The 24309-nt window shown below is 31.3% G+C and overlaps 1 protein-coding gene across 6 annotated transcripts in view; it reads left to right on the top strand.

The window, feature by feature from the left end:
* LOC145296850 (mutS protein homolog 5-like) overlaps positions 1-24309 on the top strand; it is a 1881756-nt gene that overhangs the window by 846371 nt on the left and 1011076 nt on the right. For all 6 annotated transcript variants that reach the window (XM_080142982.1, XM_080142983.1, XM_080142984.1 and 3 more), the window contains one exon: positions 21463-21543. In XM_080142982.1, the coding sequence (XP_079999108.1) occupies positions 21463-21543 (81 nt within the window). The remainder of the gene's footprint in view (positions 1-21462; positions 21544-24309) is intronic.

Below are 24309 nucleotides of genomic sequence, written 5' to 3'. Positions count from 1 at the left end.
CCCTATTGATTAAATAAAGGATTTCTTTTAAAATTCTATGAAAATTCCTGAGTTCGCCAGAAAGATTGCCGAGTTTGACAAGATACACCTGAAGGTCAGAGGTTACATCAAGCAAAACGTGAAAATAACACTTAAGGTGAGAATAGTAGCCCAAAACATCCAAATAATATGAAACTCTGATAAATTTCCAACAATAATGTTTTGTCTCATTGTTCAAAATGCAATTCACTTTGTGCTTTTAATCCATTTTTTATTGGTTAGTCTATTAGTCTCTATGCATGCAAAATAGTTCCAACTCTAAAAATTTACCATTATGAACACAAGTTCTCTTTTCTCTGGAAAACGGTTGTCATACATGCAAAGCTTTTAATACGCTTTGAAGCTGGTAAATGTTCGTTTTCATCTTTATTGCTACATGCTTTAAATTTCATTTTTTGTTTTGTTTTAGTCTACAAATGTTCAAAACTCTAGCAAAACCTGTTCAAGAACACTAGCAAATACTCTATTTAAATTAACCTACAAAATTTGGAAGTCCATATTTTGATATTTATTAAGTAACATGGTGCTTAGTATCAGCAGATTCAGCTATGATTGGAGAATACATTTTTTGTGCATGTGTGTACATCTATCTTAATAATTCTTGTATTCAGTTTTGCTTTCAAACCCCAAAGCTAATTATTTTTCATTCGCGTGGTTTGAATATACTAACATGAGATGCTTTTCTAATTGATTTTGAATAATCAAAATGTTGGAATGAAATTTTGTTCTTATTTAATCCTCACAAAAGTAAAGTTAGATAGAAGGTAGGTTTTAATGTAAAAAAAAAAAATTAGCTCTACATAGTAAAGAATATTTAACTGAAACAAAAACAAAAAAACTTTCCTCTGTAACTGAGGACAGATACCACACTTAGATCTACACTTAGATCCTAGAATAAATTGTGTGTTGTTATAGCTAAAGTGTATGTTCATATATTGCAGAGTCTTATTAATTGTCAAAGTGACTTTCTCGGCAGAACATTTTAGAGACGATTATATATAAAAAAATAATAATAATAAGGTCAGCATTCAAGGAATAAACTCGTTCATTTCACCTACAATTGTTATTTTCATCTTTTTTTTTTTTTAAACCATCTGTGAATCTGCATACAAATTGAGAGTCTGGAATGAGGTTGAATGATGAGTTCTCTTTTATTGTTATAGTGTAAAGAAGCCAAAAAATTGTGCAATAAAAACAAATATAGTATATCAAGTGTACTGAATAGAAAATGCAATTACATACCAAGCACTTCAGCAGGAAATATGTTATACAACAACGTGTTGCAATTGTAAGCAGTTTTGTTTACATTTTATACATAAGAATGAAGTGACCGTAAATCTCAAAGAAGATTCTTTCAAAGATTCAAAGAATATATATCAGCAGATGTGGGTCTAAATATGCATAAATGTATTGGTACAAATCTTTTATCTTTCTGTATATCTACTCAAATACATTTATGAATTGTTGGTCTATTTAAATGCATTCAAGAGTTGTTAAACAAAACAAGTTGACTGTGGATGATTAAATATACTTTCTTGGGTTGAGCTTTCTAGTCAGTGAAATCATTAACTACCGTTAGCATTTAAATCAGTTAAATCAAGCATTTAAAGCAGTTAAATCAAATAACTTTTTCTTAAATGACTGTATTTAATTAATTCTTTTTTTATCACACAGTTTATAGTGTGAAAATTTGTTCTGACTTAATTACGAAAGATAATGTCTCTTAAGTAGCTTCCATTCTCGGCTTTGCAAAGTCGAGCTCTTTCTAAGCTATTCTTTATGACAGTTCTTAACATCGGAAGTTGTAGGGAAAGAATTTCCTGCATATGTTTGCCTTAAGTTCTTGGATGCTTCGAAGCTTATTTGCATGCACTTTGTCTTTAAGATATCCCCAAAGCCAAAAGTCTAGTTCTGTCAAATTAGATAACGTGGAGGCCATTTAAAATAGAAATTTTAAGAGATTTGTCGATCCTGAAACATCACAGTTAACAACTGCATTGTTGCTCTAGCTGTGTGTGCAGTTGCTCCATTTTGTTTGCCACCAATACCCTGGTATGTTTACTAACTGAGGTTGAACAAATTCAATAGACTATCTTTTAAGAGGATATTGAACATTGAAATGGCGCATATAATCTTTGCATTGCAACAATTGACCGTCCATTTTCAAATTGAAACTCAATTATCCTCACTCGTTGTTCTGTTGTAAACTTATCTATACAAAAACTTTCCAAAGATTCTATTTTATAATTCTGAAAAGAGAAATTAAAATATATTAATAGAAAAAAAGTTATTGAATTTTTAAAATGTAAAGTGACTTATGGGCCACCCCGTATATATATATATATATATATATATATATATATATATATATATATTCTAATTTTTGTAAGTGATATAAAAGTGGTATAACTATTATGTTGGGAAAATTTTACTCGTTCTGAGATTTGCTTTTAGTGTTTATATAAATATATTTTCCATTTTTGAATTACTATTTTCTCTATTATTGGCATCCTTTTGAGATGAGTAATTGATACATTGTTTTATTTATTTATTTGCGGACTATTATCCTCGTCTTCTAATTATTGTTTCTCAACGTTTCAGACAAGTATTCCTTTGGCCTTCGTCAGGTGGTAAACCACAACAGGATAGGAATGCTGAGTCAAGAGACTTTCAATCCTACCTAAAGCCGGCCAGAGGCTTAGTTAGCCAAAACGTGGTGAGATGAGAACAACTATGAAAAGCAGTAATTACTAAGGATACAGTTAAGAGACTCAGCATTCTTATCCTGTTGCGGTTTACCACCTGACGAAGGCAAGAGGAATAATTGGTCGAAACGTTGTGAAACAATAATTAGAAGATGAGGATAATAGTCCGCAAATAAATAAATAAAACAATGTATCAATTACTCATCTCAAAAGGATGCCAATAATAGAGAAAATAGTAATTCAAAAATGGAAAATATATTTATATAAACACTAAAAGCAAATCTCAGAACGAGTAAAATTTTCCCAACATAATAGTTATACCACTTTTATATCACTTACAAAAATTAGAATATATATATATATAACTAGATGTCATTTGCAAATGAATAAATAAATAAACTATTTTCTCTTCGTAATAAGCAATTAACATTTCACCCAGATCAAAACATAAAACATAATCATCCAACTAAAAAATATATATGTATATATAATCCAGCTCCCTTAAGGATGAGCACTCCAAAAAATAGATAAAAATGTTTCTATTTAAGCTATGATTCAAAGTTCTTTTCCTTGCAAAGGAAACAGTCATCAAGACTGACTCTGCTCTTATATTATGTCGGTTGCATTGATGGATGCATATGACCTTGGCAATCAACAGTGAGTAGGGTCCAAAGTTTGGATCATATTACCAGCAGAACAGTTATGTGTATCCACACTTATGAGATTTGGTAAAGACGAAACATGCAATTATGGGAATGTTTAAATAATTATACATATATATAAATAACATGAAAAGTCAACTTCTTTTATTGCTGATTCATGATTCTTACCCCATACGTCTATATATAGCAAGGTATTTCAAATTTAAAACAAAAATATATTAATGATTTAGTAATAAAAAAATATTACAAGTTTGACAATATTCTCATGTAATTACCAAGGTAAAAAAATGAGTTTGTAGTTATGACAAATTAATTTGAAATCTTTTTTAAAAATTAACATTAAAATTCGATTATTTATAGTTTGAGTTCATATTTAAATGTATACAGATGCATATAATAAAAATACTCTCCTAACAATCAAAACTCCAGTAAAGTGTTAAGATTCATCTCTACAATGTTGCTATTCGCTCATGCATGGAATATTGTTGCCGCATTTCAGCTGGCACATCAATTATTAGCCTCTCTATTAGACAAGGTTCAACAATGAGTCTCTAATCTAACAGGTCCCTTACTATCTACCAAGCTCCATCCCCTGTCCAATCGCCACAATGTTGCATCTCTGTACTTGTTTTACAAGTACACTTATAAAATATAATTCAAAGAACTTGCTGCATTGCTGCCCCTTTGACGTAAATAGTCATGACCGACCTGACAATCGGTAAAATCCCATCACTTCACTCTAGAAATCTCCAGATGCTGGACAACCTTTAATTCTAATAGCTTCTTTCTTTGTACTGCTTCTCTTTGGAATTCCATCACTGCCACCTGTTTCCTGACTGTACCAACATGCAGAAAGTTAAATGTAATGTGTAATGTGAGCAAGCATCTCGTGGCACAGTCGTTCACTTAGGATTCCTTTTATAAATATCGCTCTTTATTTAAAGTAACCCCTTACATCTCAATGGCAATATGTCTTTGTTGTGAATATAATTAAAAAAAACAAACAAGATAAGCCCTCTTTAATTATCTGATATAGTTATATACTAGAAGAACTTATCATTGCCAATAACAATTTTCTTCTACAAAACAACCAAAACAAAGACCATGAATAAATATTTGAAGATATATAGAATTTGAAAAATAAAACCTTTTTCTAAAATTACTGGATTCGGCATTAAATAACCCCAAAATTTGGATTTAATTCAACAGTGATTGATGCGTCTCATCTCCTTTCTATCTACTGCAATACTAATTTAGAACAATGTATCTTTAAATGTCCTCTACATATACAAACTAGTGCTACCAGACCAGACTGTCTTCCCAACCAAAAATCCACCAGTGATGTTGTTTTTTTCCTTCGCCTAGCTCAATCATGTTTTGCAAAGCAAAAACAAACCAACCATTTTCTTTTACAAAACAACCAAACCGAACTCCATGAATAAATATTAGAATATATAAGGAACTTGAAACACAAAACCGTTTTCCAAATTTACTATCTTCATCATTAAATAACCTGAAAACGGTTGATATGCCATAACCAACCACATATATAGAGTTGAAATGAATGCTCTTTTCACAGCCCTTTGGTTAAACTGAAATTAAAGAATGATTCATCATTTTAACCATTTTCTCAATCCTAAGTTCCACTTCTTTCAATTTTATATTCTCAGAAATCATGTTTCCTTTCTTGATTCTAATTGACATTTCTACTTAACCAATAGAAATCTGTCTGGCACCAACTGTCAGCAAACGATGATGAGCCAAGATGTGGCATGACCTATAACAATATAAATTTTTCAAATCCAAATTCATCACCCAAGCAACCCCAGTGATAACACACAGATATATAATATTGTTACATTAACTCATATAGCTTGTTACAACGTTATGTGATTAAATAGATTCGTTTTCTGTGTAAAGATGTCTCCATAGATTTTAGCTATTTCTGAATATTATCATTTTCTTTTTATAATTGATTACTCCAAATTATTGTGTGTGTGTGTGTGTGTGTGTGTGTGTGTGTGTGTGTGTGTGTGTGTGTGTGTGTGATTCTGGTCAGCATCAATGATTTATTATTTATCGCTATTTAAACCTGGAATTATAATTCATAATGTTATACGATGTTATTCAAGCATATTCATGGGGTTATAACATAAGAATATATATATATATATCAAATTTTAGTCATTCAATGAATTAAAAAATTTATGACGTGAAATGTTTAAATTTCAAAAAAGATTTTTATTATTCTATGTAAGACAAAGAATACATTTGAAATATTATATAACTCCTTATCTTATAGGATTTCGATGTCTACCATCTCTTCAGAAGAGAAAATATTAGCAAATAGTTATAATGGTTTACACCTTATTTGCTAAAGTCAGTGAGACGTGGAAAATCACAATTAAAAGTTGTTTAAGTATTTAAATGTCTTCTTAGTTCATCTTCCCCTCTCTCTCTCCAGGAAAATGCCTACTTCGAACCATTACCTTGTTATGTGGATTACTCAAAATACAGTTTGGATCATTTTACCACACTGCTATCAAAGACATTCACTTCGGATTTTACCATGTAATTTGGATGTGAATTTTTATATCCTTTTCATTAACTTTCCTTACTCTATGACATTTAAATACTTAAACAACTTTTAATTGTGCTTTTCCATGTCTCACTGACTTTAGCAAATAAGGTGTAAACCATTATAACTATTTGCTAATATTTTCTCCTCTGAAGAGATGGTAGACATCGAAATCTTATAAGATAAAGAGTTATAATATTATATATATATATCACTTTTTCATTCTCTTAAGAAGATTAAAGTCACGATATTGTGTAGTCCACCGTTGTGTTTAGCATCTTTATTCCAATTTTGGTGGAAATAGTTTATATGATTTTGTTTCTATAAAATTTCAAACATTTAAACTTGAGGGGTCCTAAGAAGGAATTGAAATTCAGAGAATCTTACTTAATTGAAGTCTAATGATCAAATGTAATATATTTGAATTTTTAAATAAGAGGCTGTGTACATAGTATGCTCCCTATAATTCCTTTAAAATAATCGAAAGAAACAAAGTTGAATATTCATTAATTGATGTCTCAAAATTAAAAAAATAATTGAATTTTAACAAAGAGCTTCCACCCCCTATTTACTTTCTTTCAAAAATAATGATCAGTAAATTAGTTTAGGAATGAATCCTGTACATACAAATATACCAAACGCACAAATATATAAACATATATACTGTGACATGCATAAGTATTGAATACATGTTATTTTTTATTATAAGTCTAGTTTATGTTTGCCATTTTGCCTGATATTTGGTAATATCTTGTAAAGTTAAAATTAAAAACTCATGGTTGAATCCATTTTTTTTTTTTTTATCAAAGTTTCAAATCACCCTTTGCAAAAGTATTGGATACATGACACTTTTGAAAATTTCCAATCGAAAGTTTGTATTTTAAGACTTTAAATATTCAAATTTTGATCGTATTGAAATGTTATCTCTGACTAATCAGAGAAGCACATTATTGTTTACACGATACTATTACTAATTATCTAACTTTTTGAACTGCATTGTGCAATTCAAGGAATAAAACATGGCACAAACTAAAGCATTACCTCGTGATATGCGAAGCTTTCAATAAGTTTTCAGACTTTTTCCGTGTGTGTACATTTTTTTATTTACATGGAGCTCACCACTTATCAAGGCCCGGAAGCCACATTGCGTGTACAGTAATCAATGGGATAGTATCGTAGTAATAATCGTTACTATTGAAAATGAAACTCTAGTCTTCTTCAAAGTAATCTTCTCCGGCTACAACGCACTTGTTGTTTTGTTCCAACAACTTCTGGAAGTCCCCATGAAAGTTCTCTTGTGTGAGCGTGTCAATGCCCCTGTCCACAGCCTCTTTCATCTCCCCAGTTGTCTCATAACGATAGTCTCTGAGGTTTTCCTTGAGCTTAGGGAATAACCAAAAGTCACAGTTCTGGATTATAGGGAGGGTGAAGAACTGTCTTGATGCCCATCCTGATCAAATAGTCTATGACAAGGATATAGCACCCTTGGGATAAACTTTGCACAAATCTTCTACATCTTCAGTTCCTCATGAATAATTGTGTATACCGTTCCCACACTGACATCGAACTATGCACTTATTGTCTCTATAGACATACGACGGTCCTTATCCATGAAATTCTTTATTTGGCCAATCAACTAGTGTTCTGACTTCCTTACTCCTCCCACACTTCATCATTCCTCACAGACTCCTTGCCTTCCTGGAATCTCTTATGCAACTCAACAACTAATGCTCGATTCATGCAAGATGGTCCAAAAGCAGTGTGAATCATTCCATTCGTATCTGTGGCTCTTTTCTAAGTTTAAAATAGAATTTTATTGCATATCGTTCTTTTGAAGTGTCCTCACACCCAGATTTAATTTTTAAAATTCACCAGCTATGACAATAAGGCTTTAGTAGGGTGTATTCCGATTCCTGCTGTAGCTGTTTATTTGAATTTGAAATCATAAAAATTGGTCAGTCAGCTCATAAGATATATAGCAATAACATACTGAATTTTCAAAAGTCTGACAATTTAAAATGCCTGAACAAAAAAAAGTCTGGAAACTTATTGAATGCACCTCGTAGAATCATTGATTACCACAAAAGAGGACAAGATTACCAAAAAATTATCAAATAAATAAATCTAGCACCAAGTACAGTAAGAAATATCAGAAAATATAAGAATTATGGCAATGGTACAGCAAAACTTTGAAGGAATGGAAGACTGAGAAAAGTAAATAAGAGTACTTCAAGGTAGATTAATAGAAATGTGCAAAAATACCCCTGCGTTATACGTTCTGAAATGTAGATTTTTATAATGTTTTGTTTTTATAAAACACCATCTTAGAGTTTCAGCATTATATAAATGTCGGTCCAAAATTTCTGTATTTTATTACATTAAAGGTGATCTTCCAGCGTCTTCCTCATAATAATTTTCTAAAGAATGCGAAGGTGAAATCATACTTCATGTAAAAGCTACTCACAATAATATCCATTACCTCCTCCTCCTCCTTTAATACCATTCTCCCAGACTCGCAAAAGTATACCCCCTCTAGTCGCATATTTTTGTGAGTACAGTATAAAACATTAAACAATACAAGAGGTGTGATTATATCTACTATTGACCCAGTGGGGTTTAAATTCATATGCAAAACATAAAGCTTGAAAATTGTTCTCATCTATCTTTTAGATTAACCGTGATAAATAAAAGCTCAGCCAGTATATATCCCAGATCCATACATTATATCTTAAAGAAACCCATGTGGTTTTCAAGCATTTTTGGCCACTACTGATGTAAAGTATGATGGCAGCAATGACATTAATGAAATACAGTTCTTGTATATTTATTATCACTTAACGAGTTCAGTGTATTTATAAAGACTAAGTTGAGGATATGGATTCGACTTTTAAGGGAATCGGTTTGCCTATTTTCCTCCCAGAAGATTTTGCTTGGACCCTATGTACTGTTCATAACTTTATGCGCATATATATATATATATATATATATATATATATATATATATATAATATAAAAAATATATTAAAAAGTTTGATTCGTGTCTAGGTAACCTACATCTAAAATTTCAAGTGATTAGACCCAAAATTGGTGGAAAAATTTAGTAGAGTCTGTAATGTTGACCTCTTGGCAGCCAAATTTTCGCCCAAAAATTGATTAAAAAGCTTGCTGCATGTCTGAATACCCTTTCTATAAAATTTCAATTGTTTAGACCCAAAATTTAGCTGAATAATTTGCTAGATACTGCAAAGGTCAAATCTTTGGAACTTTGACCCCTTGGCAGCCAAATTTTCAGCCAAAAACTGATTAAAAATCTTGCCCTATGCTTGAATACACTTTATGTAAAATTTCAAATGTTTAGACCAAAAATTGGTTGAGTGATTTGGTAGAGACCACAGAGGTCAATTTTTTTTTAAATTTGACCGCGATTTTGACCCCTTAACATTTATTGTTTTGGGTTCAAATCAAATTAAAAAGTTTGATCCATATCCAAGTAACCTACATTTAAAATTTCCAATGTTTGAACACAAAATTGGCGGAGGAGTTTGGTAGAGTTTTCAAATGCTAAATCGTTGAACTTTGACCTCTTAACAGCCAAATGTTTGGTCGAAAACCGATTAAAAAGATTTTTCCAGATCTCAATACCCCTTTTATCAAATCTCGAGTCTGTAGACTGAAAATTGACTGAGTAGTTTGATAGGGAAATGCACACACACACACACACACACACACACACACACACACACACATGCAAACAATTTCACTTTTATAGATATATAGATTGTACTATTGTACTTCTGTTAATAATGGAGATTGATATCAGTCTGGAGCTATACTATTGTACTATCTGTTAATGCTCAGTTCATTTTACTATTTCAAAAAAATTTACTATTTTCAGTGCTTAATGCGGGTGGAGGGATAGTGTAGTATCTGTTATATTATCATGAGACTATCCCCCTTAACCTTATGTCCTTTAGAATTAGGGTTGTGTAACATAATTACATTCATCATGATATCATTCTCCTTGGGGGAGATGGAGGATAGCATATGTTTCATTTGGAATGATGTCATCCTTCTAGGCATTGCATTCTCGTTTTTGCTAATCTCTCTCTACTCATTATTTTCATGGTAGCTTCTCGAGTAGGCTCCAATTTCTGGTTCCCACCTGTAAAACATCAACAGCATGTCTAACTCCAGTCACTGTAAAAAAAAGTCCTTTCTTTCTCTGTGTTGTACCTACAGCTAAATAAAACGTCAATGAACAGAGTTTCTTTCCAAGAACTTTCCATCTGAGCAACCCGATACTACAGGGTTCCTTCTAGCTGGCTATATGATCAGTTTCATGTTCAATGTTTACAAATTCTTGTTGAGCTGTTGTCTTAAATAACTAAATTCTGCCAACTATCTAATAAATACCATCACAGTCTGCAGAATTAACTATGCGACGTTCAAATCCTGTTGGATCTATTGTAAATATTTACACACTAATACTGTTGCGAAAGGTATGAATCTACAATTTTCCTTTGACTATAAGTAAAATACCAACTTTTATTCAATTAATTGTATACACTAGATATTCTGTTTTGTTATTAAAACCCTTGGAACCTTTATTTATCATAAAACAAACCTTTTAGGATTTTCCACTTTAGGAGGAAGATTTTGGGAGGGAGAGCTGGTTTTAGTGTGAGATATTTTCAGTGAAAACTGTTTTTAGGTTTATAATTAGATGTGAAAGAATGAGAGAAATGTTAGATGATAAACACAAATAAAATAATGAATTTATAAGCATAAGTTCACACAAAAAAACATTTTGTATATTTGTTTATAATAGAAGTTTACACAAGGAAACATAGAATGTTGTGAACATTTTTACAGTCCTTGTGAACCAAGAGGAAGTGGGGGCGTTATTAGCTGAGATATCGAAAAAGTTGATAATTTAAGAGCCGTGAATTATCCGCAGGTCGGAAAATTGTAATAAAAATTTCCCCACTCAATCATACAAATTACATTTGATTAAAAATTAATAAGAATCAATGTTCATTTGTTTGAGTTACATATCCAGCAACACTTTATGTTGTGCTTTATGACTTACTTAAACTTAAGAACTCTCATCTTGCGATGCATGAGTCAGTCAAAAATGCCATTGTTTTTGATCTGTAGCCAGATCTACAGAGTCCGTCCTATTTCTTCCCATTGCAATCTAATTTCTCTCGATTGTCTATTTCCAGTTCATTTTCCTCTCCTTTTTTTCATCAAAGTGTCCATTGAAGCACGTGGTTGGCACTTCTCTCTAGAGCCAATCTTAGGGTACGTCTGAGCTAGTCTACACGTTATTTGCAGATTATTGACCATACTACCTGCTGGTTAGTGCGATTTTTTACTTATTGGGTGGTAATTTGATTTTCTAAAACACTTGGAATCAAATGCATCTAATTTCTTTTATTGGCTGATTTTGAGATGCCAAGTTTCACTTCTATATAACAATATAAAGAAGTTGCTGTTATAACATCTTAATTGAGATCTTGAGGGTGATTTTTTGTTTCTCCAGATCTTGTAAAGTTTTACTACGCTCACTCAATTATCCTAAAAAATCCAGAACACATATTCTCTTAAAAATATACATATTTTTAAGTAAGTTTTTTGATTGCAATTAATTCAACATTTGACCTTTTTATTATTTTTTCTCTCACATTTCATCTTAACAAAGAAAAAACAAAAAACACAACTCAGCTTCTTTTTTTCAGTTGGCTATCACTTTAGAGCAGAGCACCATTTGGTGTCTTGTTTCTACAATTCATCACTTTGTGAATTTGGTGACAGTTTCATTAATAAAAATCTTTACTTCTGTTCTTACAAGACGATGACACGAATTACTTTGTAGCATCGGCCATGAGAGTAATTGAGCCACCCTTTTAAAGATATACATTGTTGTTGGATCAGCCTGTGCAGTCACGAAAGGGCTATCAGATTTTGGTAGAACGAAGGGGCTGGGAGGAGATCTTTCTTTGTAAAAAGGATTAGATTACTTCTCTTTCTGCTACTCTGAATAGGCAACCATAATAGTTTGTGGAGAAGAAATTAATTTCAATTAAAGAGAACTAGAAAGAAAGAGATTTTTTTTTATCTCTATCTTGTTAACTAATGAATATGTTTGAGCAAAGAATTTAGACCACAAACACGTACACGGTAAACATGTCTTCACAGACAATGGTATGTACGAGATGTCCCTATTTACTTGCTTCCTCACAAGGGAAGATTTAAACACACTGTCGGTTTTTAATAGGCCACTCTAGATTGGGACAAAGACAAAAATTGTCTATTTGTGTATATTGTTAGGAAACGGTCTGCTATTCGTGTGAATATATCCTATTTATGTATAACCTATCATATAAAGGGCAGTTGTCTGTTTCTCACTTTCTTTTAATAATTTTCTTATCAGTTTGTTCGAGCTGGGGATGGAGCATCCTACCGGGTGCCAAACATTCATCTGCTAACTCAGATATTTCAACCGAGAGATCTTTTTAAGATTCTAACCGTCCTTTTAGATGCAATTGTTTGAATCTCTCTTGCACTTGGTTTATCGGGTATATTTGACAGATAGTTTTTGAAATTATTTTTCATGAATCCAGTTTCTCCTATAATAATTGGAATGATAAGGATCTTAAGATTCCAGTTTCTTTTCCTGTCATACACCCTTGTATTTCGTTATCTTTTTCCTTTCAGCTCTGTTTAACTCGGCATCATTGGGGACACTGACTTCTACTAAGGCTGCTTCTTTCTCCTTCTTGGCCCATAACAGTATGTCAGGTTTTAAAACTCCGTTTCTAGGTACATAGATGTAGGAATTGATAGCCATAGTGGATGGTGTATGACTTATTTCCGACTGTTCTTTCTGGTATATGTTCCTAGGATTTGCTGCTGCATTGGATATTCAACTTTTTACTGATCGTCCAGTTGAGATAATGGTGATATTTATGCATGTGTGTTTGTGTTCCCAGCTAAAAATAAAAAATAATAAAAAAATAAAAACTACAAAAAATAGCCACAAAGTTAATATATATATATAGTCTAAAGAAACTTTGAGTAAAAAAAAAAAAAAAAAAAAAAATGTAAAAATAAAGAATGCAGTTTAAATTTCCGGAAAACAAACACAAAAAAAGCCCAACTAAATTTAATATATTGCAGACTTCTAAAAAATATAAACTTGCAAAACAGAATTCAACTATATAAGGATGAAAAAAGAAAACCTTAACTACAATTGTTAAATAGAAAATAGGGGTCATTATCTGCCTATCATGTAGCTGTTTCAGAGATTTAAAAACAGGACGGCTGTAAAATACATCTCTCTCTCTCTCTCTCTCTCTCTCTCTCTCTCTCTCTATATATATATATATATATATATATATATATATATATATATATATATATATATAAAGCTGTGTGTGTGTCTGGTCACGAATAGGCTCCTATATGGTTGATTATTTTTAAAAACTGATTACATATAATGATAGAAGATGTATCGAGACACGGAAATGGGTATGTTTGATCTGGCAGAATGGTGGTTCATTAAAATTGTGGGGTCTGCGTTCGTGCCTGGTCCACAAAGTATGGAAATAAAAACATTTTAAATTAAAAAAAAAAAAAACGTTTACAAGTGTTTTTGATATAGATGTACATAAGAATACTTTGATAAGTATGTTTTAACTTAAATAGGGATGGTATAATAAAATTGTGGGGTCTGCGTTCGCGCCTGGCCTCCATAGAATGGAAATAGGCACAAACATTAATAAAGACTTTTCATATCTATCTGCGTAAGTATACTTTGATAATTATGTTTCAGTTTGAAGAGATATGGTATAATAAAATTATGGGGTGTTCGTTCGCACCTGACCTACATAGAATGGAAATATGTCACAAAGTTTAACAAGGTTTTTTAATATAGATCCACAGAATATTGTGATAGGTGTTTCAGTGTGAACAGGTATGGTATTATGGGGTTTATCTATTTTATTTTTATTTTAATCATATTTTGCTTTGGTTTTGATACTCCCAAATTCAACCCAAATTTACAACCCTTCCTTTTCATAACCTATCATACTTTCATAAATCAGAGTCCATTTTCTGTAGGCTGTTTTTGAACCCAGTCAATGACGGGTACTTTTGCTAGTATATATATATATATATATATATATATATATATATATATATATATATATTAGAGCGATTACTTTGTGTATATCCTATTAGTAGGAATGAAACAAGTAATTGAAAATGTTACCCACATTTCAACTTGTATGCTGAATATAATAAAACCCTAAACTCCCAAAATAAATACCTTTGAAATATCAACCTTTTTTTATAATGCTTTTTTTTTCACAAAGGAATGGATAAGAGATTTCTTTTGTGCGTGGAGCAATCAAAACAAGCTTTTGAAAGTGTCCTAAAATCCATTCTTTTCAAAAAGAAAAGATCGTATAATAAGGATCCTTATTCAAGCTCATCAATTAATATGTACTTGCCTGGGCAATTTTACTTCCTTTTTTTCTTTAAGGAAAATATGTCGTTGATTTTATTGTAATGGTCAAAAGTTTCCCTTATTCACAATCACAAAAGATTTTCTCTTTTTTTATCTAGTCTGAATTTTTTGTTCTTTTCGTGGTTGGCATAATTTGAAACAATACTCTATTCTTCTATTTTGGCCCATCATCATCATCATCATCATCATCATCATCATCATCATCATCATCATCATCATCATCAAAGTAATTTTGTTTTCAACATTTTGCTTGAAAAATTGAGAGAAAAAAAAATGAAATAGAGATTGAAAATGCCCAAAACAAATTAATACTCAGCCAAAAATATGTTACCAATATAATCCAGTTAAATTTGTCAAATTTTTTTAAATTGATTTTCTAGAATTGTAAATGTTTACATGAAGTTTTAAATTTCAATTTAATATTCGTATTTTGTCAAACATTGAATTATGTTTTTATTGATTTTTTTTTCTTCAAAAAATGTCTGATTTTACTTTTCTAGCATAAATTAAATATATCGGTCCATTTATAATTAAAAAAATCATTCTAATATTGATGATCAAACTACACTATTTTTTTTTTTAATGAAAATCGCTCTAGATGTAAATAGCTAACAAGAATGAAATATGATTATCACAAAGACAGAAGATGCTTATTGACATTAGTATTGAAAAGATCAAGGCTATAGGTAGGAGAAAAACTGAGCAGGAAGAGAGTTCCACAAGCTTACAGTTCTTGAAAAGAAGCTACTGGAATAGGATTACTATGAGGTATCAAAATAGTGAATTGGAGATCACTATAATAACCATTTTCTATGAGCTGAAATTTTTAAATGGTTTTTCATTTTTACTTTCTGAGCAGCTATTTAAGATCAAATATACTTGTGAATAATAACTTTATATTTTATTTAAATGGAATTTATTGAGATGAGTATTATTTATTAATTTTATTTATTGCGGACAATTATTCTCATCTTCTATTAGTTGTTTCACAACGTTTCGGCCAACTATTCCTCTGGCCTTCGTCAGGTGGTAACCACGACGGATAGGAACTCCGAATCTCCTGACTGCATTCACTGCAATTACTGCCTTTCATAGTTGTTGTTGTCTCACCACGTTTTGGCCAATTAAGCCTCTGGCCGGCTTTGGGTAGGATTGAAACCGCTATTTTCAGACAATTCTCACCTGGAACCGTAGAGATTCAACGTCTCTATCAACTGTGCCATGGGCCCGGCCAGAGGCTTACTTGGCCAAAAACGTGGTGAGACGACAACATAGAAAACTTCGAGAGTAAATGTAGTATTGTGATGACTAATTCTTAACAATCCTTAACTGTGCATCGTATGCATCCTATAATACTAACAAAGATCCGTATAACATTTCAATAATTAAAATTTCTCCAGTAGTTTTGGAGAAAAAGTGGAACAGACAGAAAGATAGGCAGACAGGCTAAAGGAATATGATATAGATAATAAAATTTTGCAACTTACGGTGGTCTTTCATCTATCAGGGTTGGTATGTCAGTCTCAACACTTATCTTGGTGTATCTCCTGGTAGCCATCCATTTTTTTTTTTTACTTTTCTTTAATTAAATCTTTCTTAATATGATTTCTTTACATAAGTGGGGTCTGTTAGTCGAGAAGCAAAAAAAAAAAAAAAAAAAAAAAATGTAAATAACTATTTTCTATCATGAAAATAATAAAATCAAAATCTAGGTCTAGCTTGACCGATATTTACCCAAAAGACAATTTATGAGTTGCCACATCGCATATTCCTGTAAATATTGAGAAACTTATAGAAACTTTGTTATTTTTCTCATTAAAGTTTGAGACTAAATTCTATTTACATCATCAATAACAAATTACGGATACAATATTTTTTGTCTGTTTTCTTAGGCAATGTTAATAAATATTAAATATAAGTGAGGTTATTTTAAGTGTCTTTCTTTTTATTTCAGGTGATTATATTTCAGGTCAAATTCATGTATTTTTCTACCTCCTTTATAGCTTCAGATAGCTAGTAATGTTTTCTACTGTATAATTTTAGATATCTAATGTTTTCTACTTTATAATTTTAGATAGCTAGTAACGTTTTCTACTTTATAATTTTAGATAGCTTGTAACGTTTTCTACTTTATAATTTTAGATAGCTTGTAACGTTTTCTACTTTATAATTTTAGATAGCTAGTAACGTTTTCTACTTTATAATTTTGATAGCTAGTAACGTTTTCTACTTTATAATTTTAGATATCTAATGTTTTCTACTTTATAATTTTAGATAGCTAGTAATGTTTTCTACTTTATAATTTTAGATAGCTAGTAATGTTTTCTACTTTATAATTTTAGATAGCTAGTAATGTTTTCTACTTTATAATTTTAGATAGCTAGTAATATTTTCTACTTTATACTTTTAATGTTTTCTACTTTATAATTGTAGATAGCTAGTAATGTTTTCTACTTTATAATTTTAGATATCTAATGTTTTCTACTTTATAATTTTAGATAGCTAGTAATATTTTCTACTTTATAATTTTAGATAGCTAGTAATGTTTTCTACTTTATACTTTTAATGTTTTCTACTTTATAATTGTAGATAGCTAATAATGTTTTCTACTTTATATTTTTACGTGGCTTATAATTTTTTCTACTTTCTTCATGTCCAATACATAGCTAATAATCTTTTTTTATTTTATTTTATTTTTTTACATAGCTAAAGTTTTATACCTTCTTTCCTGTATTTTTACATAGTTATTTTTTTTTTTTACTTTCTTTCCTGTTGTTTTTTTTACATGGCTAAATTGTTTTTACTTTTGTTCCTGTTTTATTTTTTTACATGGCTAACTTTTTTTTTCTTTTGTTCCTGTTTTTTTACATGGCTAATTTTTTTTTACTTTCTTTCCTGTTTTTTTTTTTACATGGCTAAATTTTTTTCATTTACTTTCTTTCCTATATTTTTATGTAGCTACATTTTTTTACTTTTTTCCTATATTTTTAAGTAACTACATTTTTTACTTTCTTTTTTATATTTTTACAGTGCTAATGAATGAAGTTAAATACACATAAATTTCATTTTTTAAGTTATTCTTTACATTTATAACCATTCCACTAAAGTATCATAACTTTAGACAATTGGATTAGACTGCAAAACAGTAATTGCATATATTTTTTAATTTTGCAGGTTTTTAAAGAAACGCTTTTATAATTTCAAAATGTTGGTAGATATTCACATGTTTAATTTTTTAAATACAATTCTATAACAATTTTTTTGTCCACTATTCTAATCTTGGATGGTAATAAGTAGTAATATATAGTAATAAGTAGTAATGTGTAGTAATCAGTAGTAATATGTAGTAATATGTAGTAATATGTAGGGCTATGACATGAGAATATTCTTATTGTTTTGACTTTTGAGTGTATATCTGACACAGACACAGTTAATCAATCGAGAACCACATCATTCTATCTAAAAACAATATTATATTAACTGATGTATACTCGAGAGTAAAAATAATGAAAAGAATATTCTCTTGTCATAGCCCTAGTAATATATAGTAATAAGTAGTAATAGTATACATCTAAAACAAGAAATGCTCCTCAAATTCAAACTAGAATTGTCTACATAAGCCCATGCTACAACGGATAGTGTTTTAACTAATAAACAGTTCTGAATTCTAATGAACTTATAGCACTTGTGTTCCTTCGACATAAATACTCCCAACCAACCTGACAAACAAAAAATCCTACCCCTTCACTGCTGAGGTCACTAGACGCCAGAAAATTTCTTCCTTAAACTGCTAGACTTTGGAATTCCCTCCTTGTTTTTTTTTTTGTACCCTGACTATACTGACATGAAAAAGTTGAAATATAATGTGAGCAAACATCTTGCTCTCCAACTCTCAATGCTCCTCTGTTAGACATGATCCCAAATAGTAGCCCCTTATGCCCAAGTAGCAATATGCCTGATTGGAGGTGAACAAGAGTTTTAAAAACGTGATAGTCTTCTTGGAACTGACGGTTCAGTTCTCAACACAGGCAATTCAAAGAATATAATTAAGAATTACTTAGGGCTTCTATCCGATCATGGTTGACTGGACAAGAATAATCTACTCCAATGGATTAAATGAAGAGTTCACTTAAAAATTCAGTACAGACTATCAAGTTTGATTAGACACAGCTAAAGAAATATTGGAAGTAACATCAGCTGAAATGTGAGACTAACATCCAAGATGAGAACATTAGTTTTAATAATTCAAGTAACATTTATGCAGTAGACTTACTTGATGAAAATGATCATTTCATGAATCGCATTTCATTGTTCACACACTATCTGGTGAATTTCAAACATCTGTCAAGTAATTTCTTTCTAAATTAAGAAATTTACTCATAATGAAATAAAGAATTAATGTTGTTAAACATACCAAAAATCACATTACCAAAATTTTTTGTGCCAATGACTTAATATTTACTTTGATTGTAGAAGATGAATTTTTTCATAATTAGGTTCGAGTAGTTTTCTATCTCAGCTTTTTTAACTGTATAAAAATCAACTACTTTCTAAAAAGGAATACTGTTGCCACATCTGGGGAGGTGCCACTAATATCACCTTTTATTGCTTTGACAGAGTATAAAACTAACTTTGAGATGTAGTTGAGGATGCCCTCCTACTTATAGCCACTTTTGCATAGAAGAGATGTTTCTATTCTTTTTCTGCATTGTCGTTATTTTCATAGTTGGTGCTTGACTTTCTTTTTTTTCTTTTTTTTTTTACACAGTGGTCACCACTTATCAAGGCCCGGAAGCCACTCAGGGATAAGGGTTATTGCAAGTACATTACGTTAGTGTGGAGATTTGATGAAGTGTTTACTTAAGGGGGCGGTTCATTAAGAATTTGTTTACGTTGGACTTGAACACATCCAAGTTGTAGTCAGGTGGAAAGCAGGCAGACGGAACAGAGTTCCACAGGCGTGCAGTTCTAAGAAAGAAGCTTTGTTCATGGAATCCACGTTTTGATTTAGGCACAGATAAAGAGTGGGCGAAATTTTTCACAGTAGATTCAGCTAGACGGGTGTTTTTCGTGAAAGATTGGCGAGGGAGAACCAGAGATTGGAGTTCAGAAGAGCACCTGCCATGGAAATAATGATAAAACAAGGATAGGCTCGCAACATCTAGAATTGCATCAGTAGTGAGATATCTTCTGGAGCGGTAGAAGGATCCCACCATCTTTCCTTGACAACAGACTTGATGTACGTGTTCCATTTCAGATCAGGAGGAAAGGTCAAACCCAGAAGCTTGTCAAAACACGGGGCCTCTCCCAGACGAGAACCATCCATCACAATTGATGCCAGATGGGGATCAGAGCGTTGATGATGTAAGGATAGGAGTTTGGTTTTAGATGCATTAAAGGTAACCAGCCATGTCTTCCCCCACTGAACCACGCGCTCGAGATCAGAGGAGAGAGAATCAGAGAGAACTTTGTCATTTACAGCCTTTGATGTGTTGCCGTAGATGGTCGTGTCATCAGCATAGATGTCAACGAATGATTTAAGTATGTGTTTAGGGAGGTCATTGATGTAGATCAGGAAGAGAGTTGGGCCCAGGATTGACCCCTGAAGGACTCCAGCATTAATACTGCAGGCCTCCGATTTTTGTCCATCGACCACTACTCTTATGAGCCTATCGGAGAGAAATGATTTAATGATTGAGAAAACATTTCCAGTTATACCGTAGCTGGAAATCTTGTGAAGTAGACCCTTATGCCATACCTTGTCGAAGGCCTTTGATATGTCAAGAGCAATTGCCCTAAAAAGAAAGCCTTTGTTAAGAGATTCACTAATCCTGTGAGATATAACTGTCAGCACATCTGCGGTAGATCTTGCAGAGCGGAAACCATATTGTGTGTTACTAGGAAGGTTGTTTCTGCTGAGGTGGTTGACTATTTCTCTATTTAATATGGATTCCAGCAACTTACTCATAAAACACAGGAGACTTATTGGTCTGTACTGAGAGGGAGATGACTTATCACCTGAATTCTTAAATACAGGGCCAACTGATGAGGTCTTCCAGGGAGTTGGAAAGCACTTCTCCTTAAGGCAGCGCTTAAACAGTTTCGTAAGTATGGGAGCAAGTTCTGGTTGACTGAGCTCCAATCTATGGTTTCACTACATAAAAAAATTCACGACAAAAGCTCGTCTAACTGCAACCACTGTAAATAATTTCCCTTTATGTCTCCGTGTATATAAGACCAAATGGAGCTTGCATGAGCAGTTTCTTTCCTTGAACTACCCATCTGTGAAACATCCCAGCTAACTACAACATAGACGTTTTCAATTCTAATACAAACAAATTTTTATTAAGCTGTCTTAAATAATCAAATTCTGCTCAAGTTCAACCATCGTTATCAATCATTATGGTGTTATCTCTCATCCATCTGACAAATGTATTCGCCCTTATCCTTGAGCGGCCTTTTGGTCAAAAAAGAGCTCTGTTGAAAAACATTTCTATAACTAATAATGATCAGTACAATTAATGAAAAAAGGGTTTCTTTAGATGTCAATCTTTATCAACATTCTTCTCGTAATTTGTGACCAGCCAATCCTGATTCCGTTATGAAGAAATGATGACTGGCAGGTTTTAAAATTGGCAAGCTGAGATCAAATCCTATCGGTATTGTTTATTTTCAGTGAGGATTGAGAGAAATGCTATGAGAATGATGGATGTGTCTGCGATTGCAAACAAGTGGCAAATGAATGCTACGAATTGCTGCATCAATCTTTAAATTGATATATATTTATAATCTCTGGGTGAGTCAATTATTCCTGAAAAGAGTAGATAAGCCTGCTCAATACAGAATATTTTAAGAAATTTTGAGGTTTTTGTGTTTTTTCTTTGGTTGTCATTTCAAATTACATTTCCATGAATAACCTATTGTTTACTTGATTTATCTTTTCAGTCATTCAAGAAATCAATCCAATATGTATATTGATTAGTTCAAAACAGGATGAAAGACTTGCAAAATTCTTGAGGAGCATAGGTAGGTGATATTTATTTCTTTTAGTAGATATTTTAGAGTTTATACCAGTTAAGTGTGTTAGGCCCATGGCGATACTTATACCATGCAACTGTGATACACAACTGGAGGTGGAGGTGTTAAGACAAATTTACTACTAAATAAATAATTACGGAGTAAAGTTTTAGTAAGAAATTACTTAATAATATCTAGTAATTAGTTAATAATTAGGAAGCAACTTAATATCTAGTAATTAGTTAATAATTACGAAGCAACTTAATAATATCTAGTAATTAGTTAATAATTAGGAAGCAACTTAGCAGCTGCAGCTGTTTGTTAAATGTAAAATTTGTTTTACAGAAGATGAAAATATTTATTCATGATACAATAATGCATGTTTTTTTTTAATTATGAAATCAACATATCTTAATAAGAATATAAAACCAGTAAAATATGTAAAAAGAATGGAAATTTTAAACTAAAGTTTCAAAACTGAAGAAATATATATTATCAATATTGATTATGTTGTCAGGAGAATTTTGTGAACATTTTTATTTTATGAATAATATTTGAAGATAATTTCAAAACTTTTCATGCTGGTACTTGAGTGATCTTAGGTGAATCAAACAAACAATATTCTTTGTTTATATCCAGCCACATGGACTAAATAAATAGCTTGTTTAGTAATATTGCTCACTCAAAAACATTAACTAAACAGCAGCTTAATATATACTGTGTATGTGTCTTTTTATTTTGTTAATTTTTGTATCTTTTTGTTTTGCTGGGGTTGGAACATTCTATCGGATACCAGACATTCACCCTCTATTTTAGAAACTTGAACAGGGAGATTTGCAGATTCTAACTGTCCCTTTAAATACAATTGTTTGTATCTGTCTTGCACTTGGTTCACCGAATATGTATATGTGTGTATGTATAGTTAAAGTGTTTGATGGAATATGTTTCTTATGTAAAATCATACTTCTTTTAGCATGAAATTTACTGTGTTTCTCTTGTTAAATGAAGATGTCATCTTTAAATTACCAAACTCTTTAAATTTATGATCATTTGCTTAATTTAATTCAAGGAATTTTTTTCCAATGTTATTTACTTTTTTGTAATAACTAGGGCTATGACAACAGCATATTTTTTTCATTGTTTTGACTCTCGAGTATATATCTGACACAGTTAATCAACAGAGAACCACATCACTCTTTATAAAAGCATATAAGATATCAATGGATGCACACTCAAGGGTTAAAACAATGTAAAGAATATGCTGTTGTCCTAGCCCTAGTTATAACTTACAATCTTTTTTTTTCTTTCTTTTTCTCTCCTCTCCGTCTTTTGTTTTATTTCTCTTGTTTTCCCTCTTTACTTCTCTTATTTTGCTTCATTTCATTTTCTCCCATTGTTCTAATCTCCTCAGTTTCTCTCCTTTTAATTTCTTATCTTTGCTACAAATTTAACTGAACTTGGAGGAATCGTCAAATGCTCCAATTAAAAACACCAGAGTTACATATTAATCCTCTGGATTTCTTTATGTAAAAAAAAAAGAAAAAAAAAAGTTTTTCTCCTAAACTTAGACAAGCGAAAAATATCTACCATTCGCACACACACACATATTTATATATTTGGATAATTTAAAAGAAAAAACAAAATAATTTTATGTTCTTGAGAAATTATGTCATTTTAATTAAGTCTTGCAATAATTTTCCCCCATGTCAAAGGTTTTTTAATAGCCATCATGTGCAATTATTTCTCAAGAGACATTCAGATTAGAATGTGTTCTGGTATCAGTTGGTATTCCCTGAGAGACAGTCAAATGTGCATCTGTGGATAATTTCAATACAAGAAAGAAAACAACATATATTTTTGTTCTCTTTGTCAAGTCTTGAATTATTTTTTCCCTTTTTAATTCTCTAGCAAAATCTAATTAAACTCTGAACACAAAGAGGGGCCAATTTCCCAAATTGTTTCAACTCTCGCTTATTTAATTGTGTTCTAATTCGATCAACCTATACTTTTAATGTAAATCCGGAGTACAAATAGACTTGACAAATCAACTCTTTTCCTAATTTTGATGATCTGGCACAATTTAAGTCATTGTCCAATGAACACAAATGACACATTAATTTTCTGAATAATTTTTTTTTGCCCCCCCCTCCTAAAAAAAAAAACCTTTCATGAAATGCCTGTGATATATTGCAGGTGCTCTGCCAGAGACATGGACTTTATACAAGTAAAAACAACCCAAGATAACCACAAATGTTTATGTCATTTTTACTTGCCTTAATTATCAACCCATCAAGTTCTGTTTGTTTAATGCTGGGCCTCTGTGACCTCTAGACTTCAAATAGTCCTTTATGTTCTTGGAAAGATTTATTGTGTATATTTGCTTTTGGGGGCAAGAGAAAAGATAAGAGAAAAAAGGGCCAGATCATACTTTTATTATTTTCTTTTACTTAGAATTCAATGAAAATATAAGCAATTTAAAATCATGTTAACATTTTTCTATATTTAATTATTCACTTTTACTAATATTTATAATATATATGAAAAGAATGAAATATTTTCCCTTGATAAATGTTGACATGTTTGATCCTTGTGACAAAAAACAAAACTTCTTCCTTAAAATCATATCTTTTGATATCTTATAAATATATCATTTAATGGAGGATGCTAATCCTGTTTTTAATGCTGTACATGCTCTAACTATTCTTAAAGTTGGACACTTAAAAAGTCTTCAAAATGTTGCCTTGGGAGGCTGCACATTTTGATTTTTTTTTTTTC

This window comes from Euprymna scolopes, chromosome 17, assembly GCF_053919585.1.
Source record: "Euprymna scolopes isolate OS-2025 chromosome 17, ASM5391958v1, whole genome shotgun sequence".
Classification (NCBI taxonomy): domain Eukaryota; kingdom Metazoa; phylum Mollusca; class Cephalopoda; order Sepiida; family Sepiolidae; genus Euprymna; species Euprymna scolopes.
Note: the sequence above shows the minus strand (reverse complement) of the source record. Positions and strands in the feature narration are given on the sequence as shown.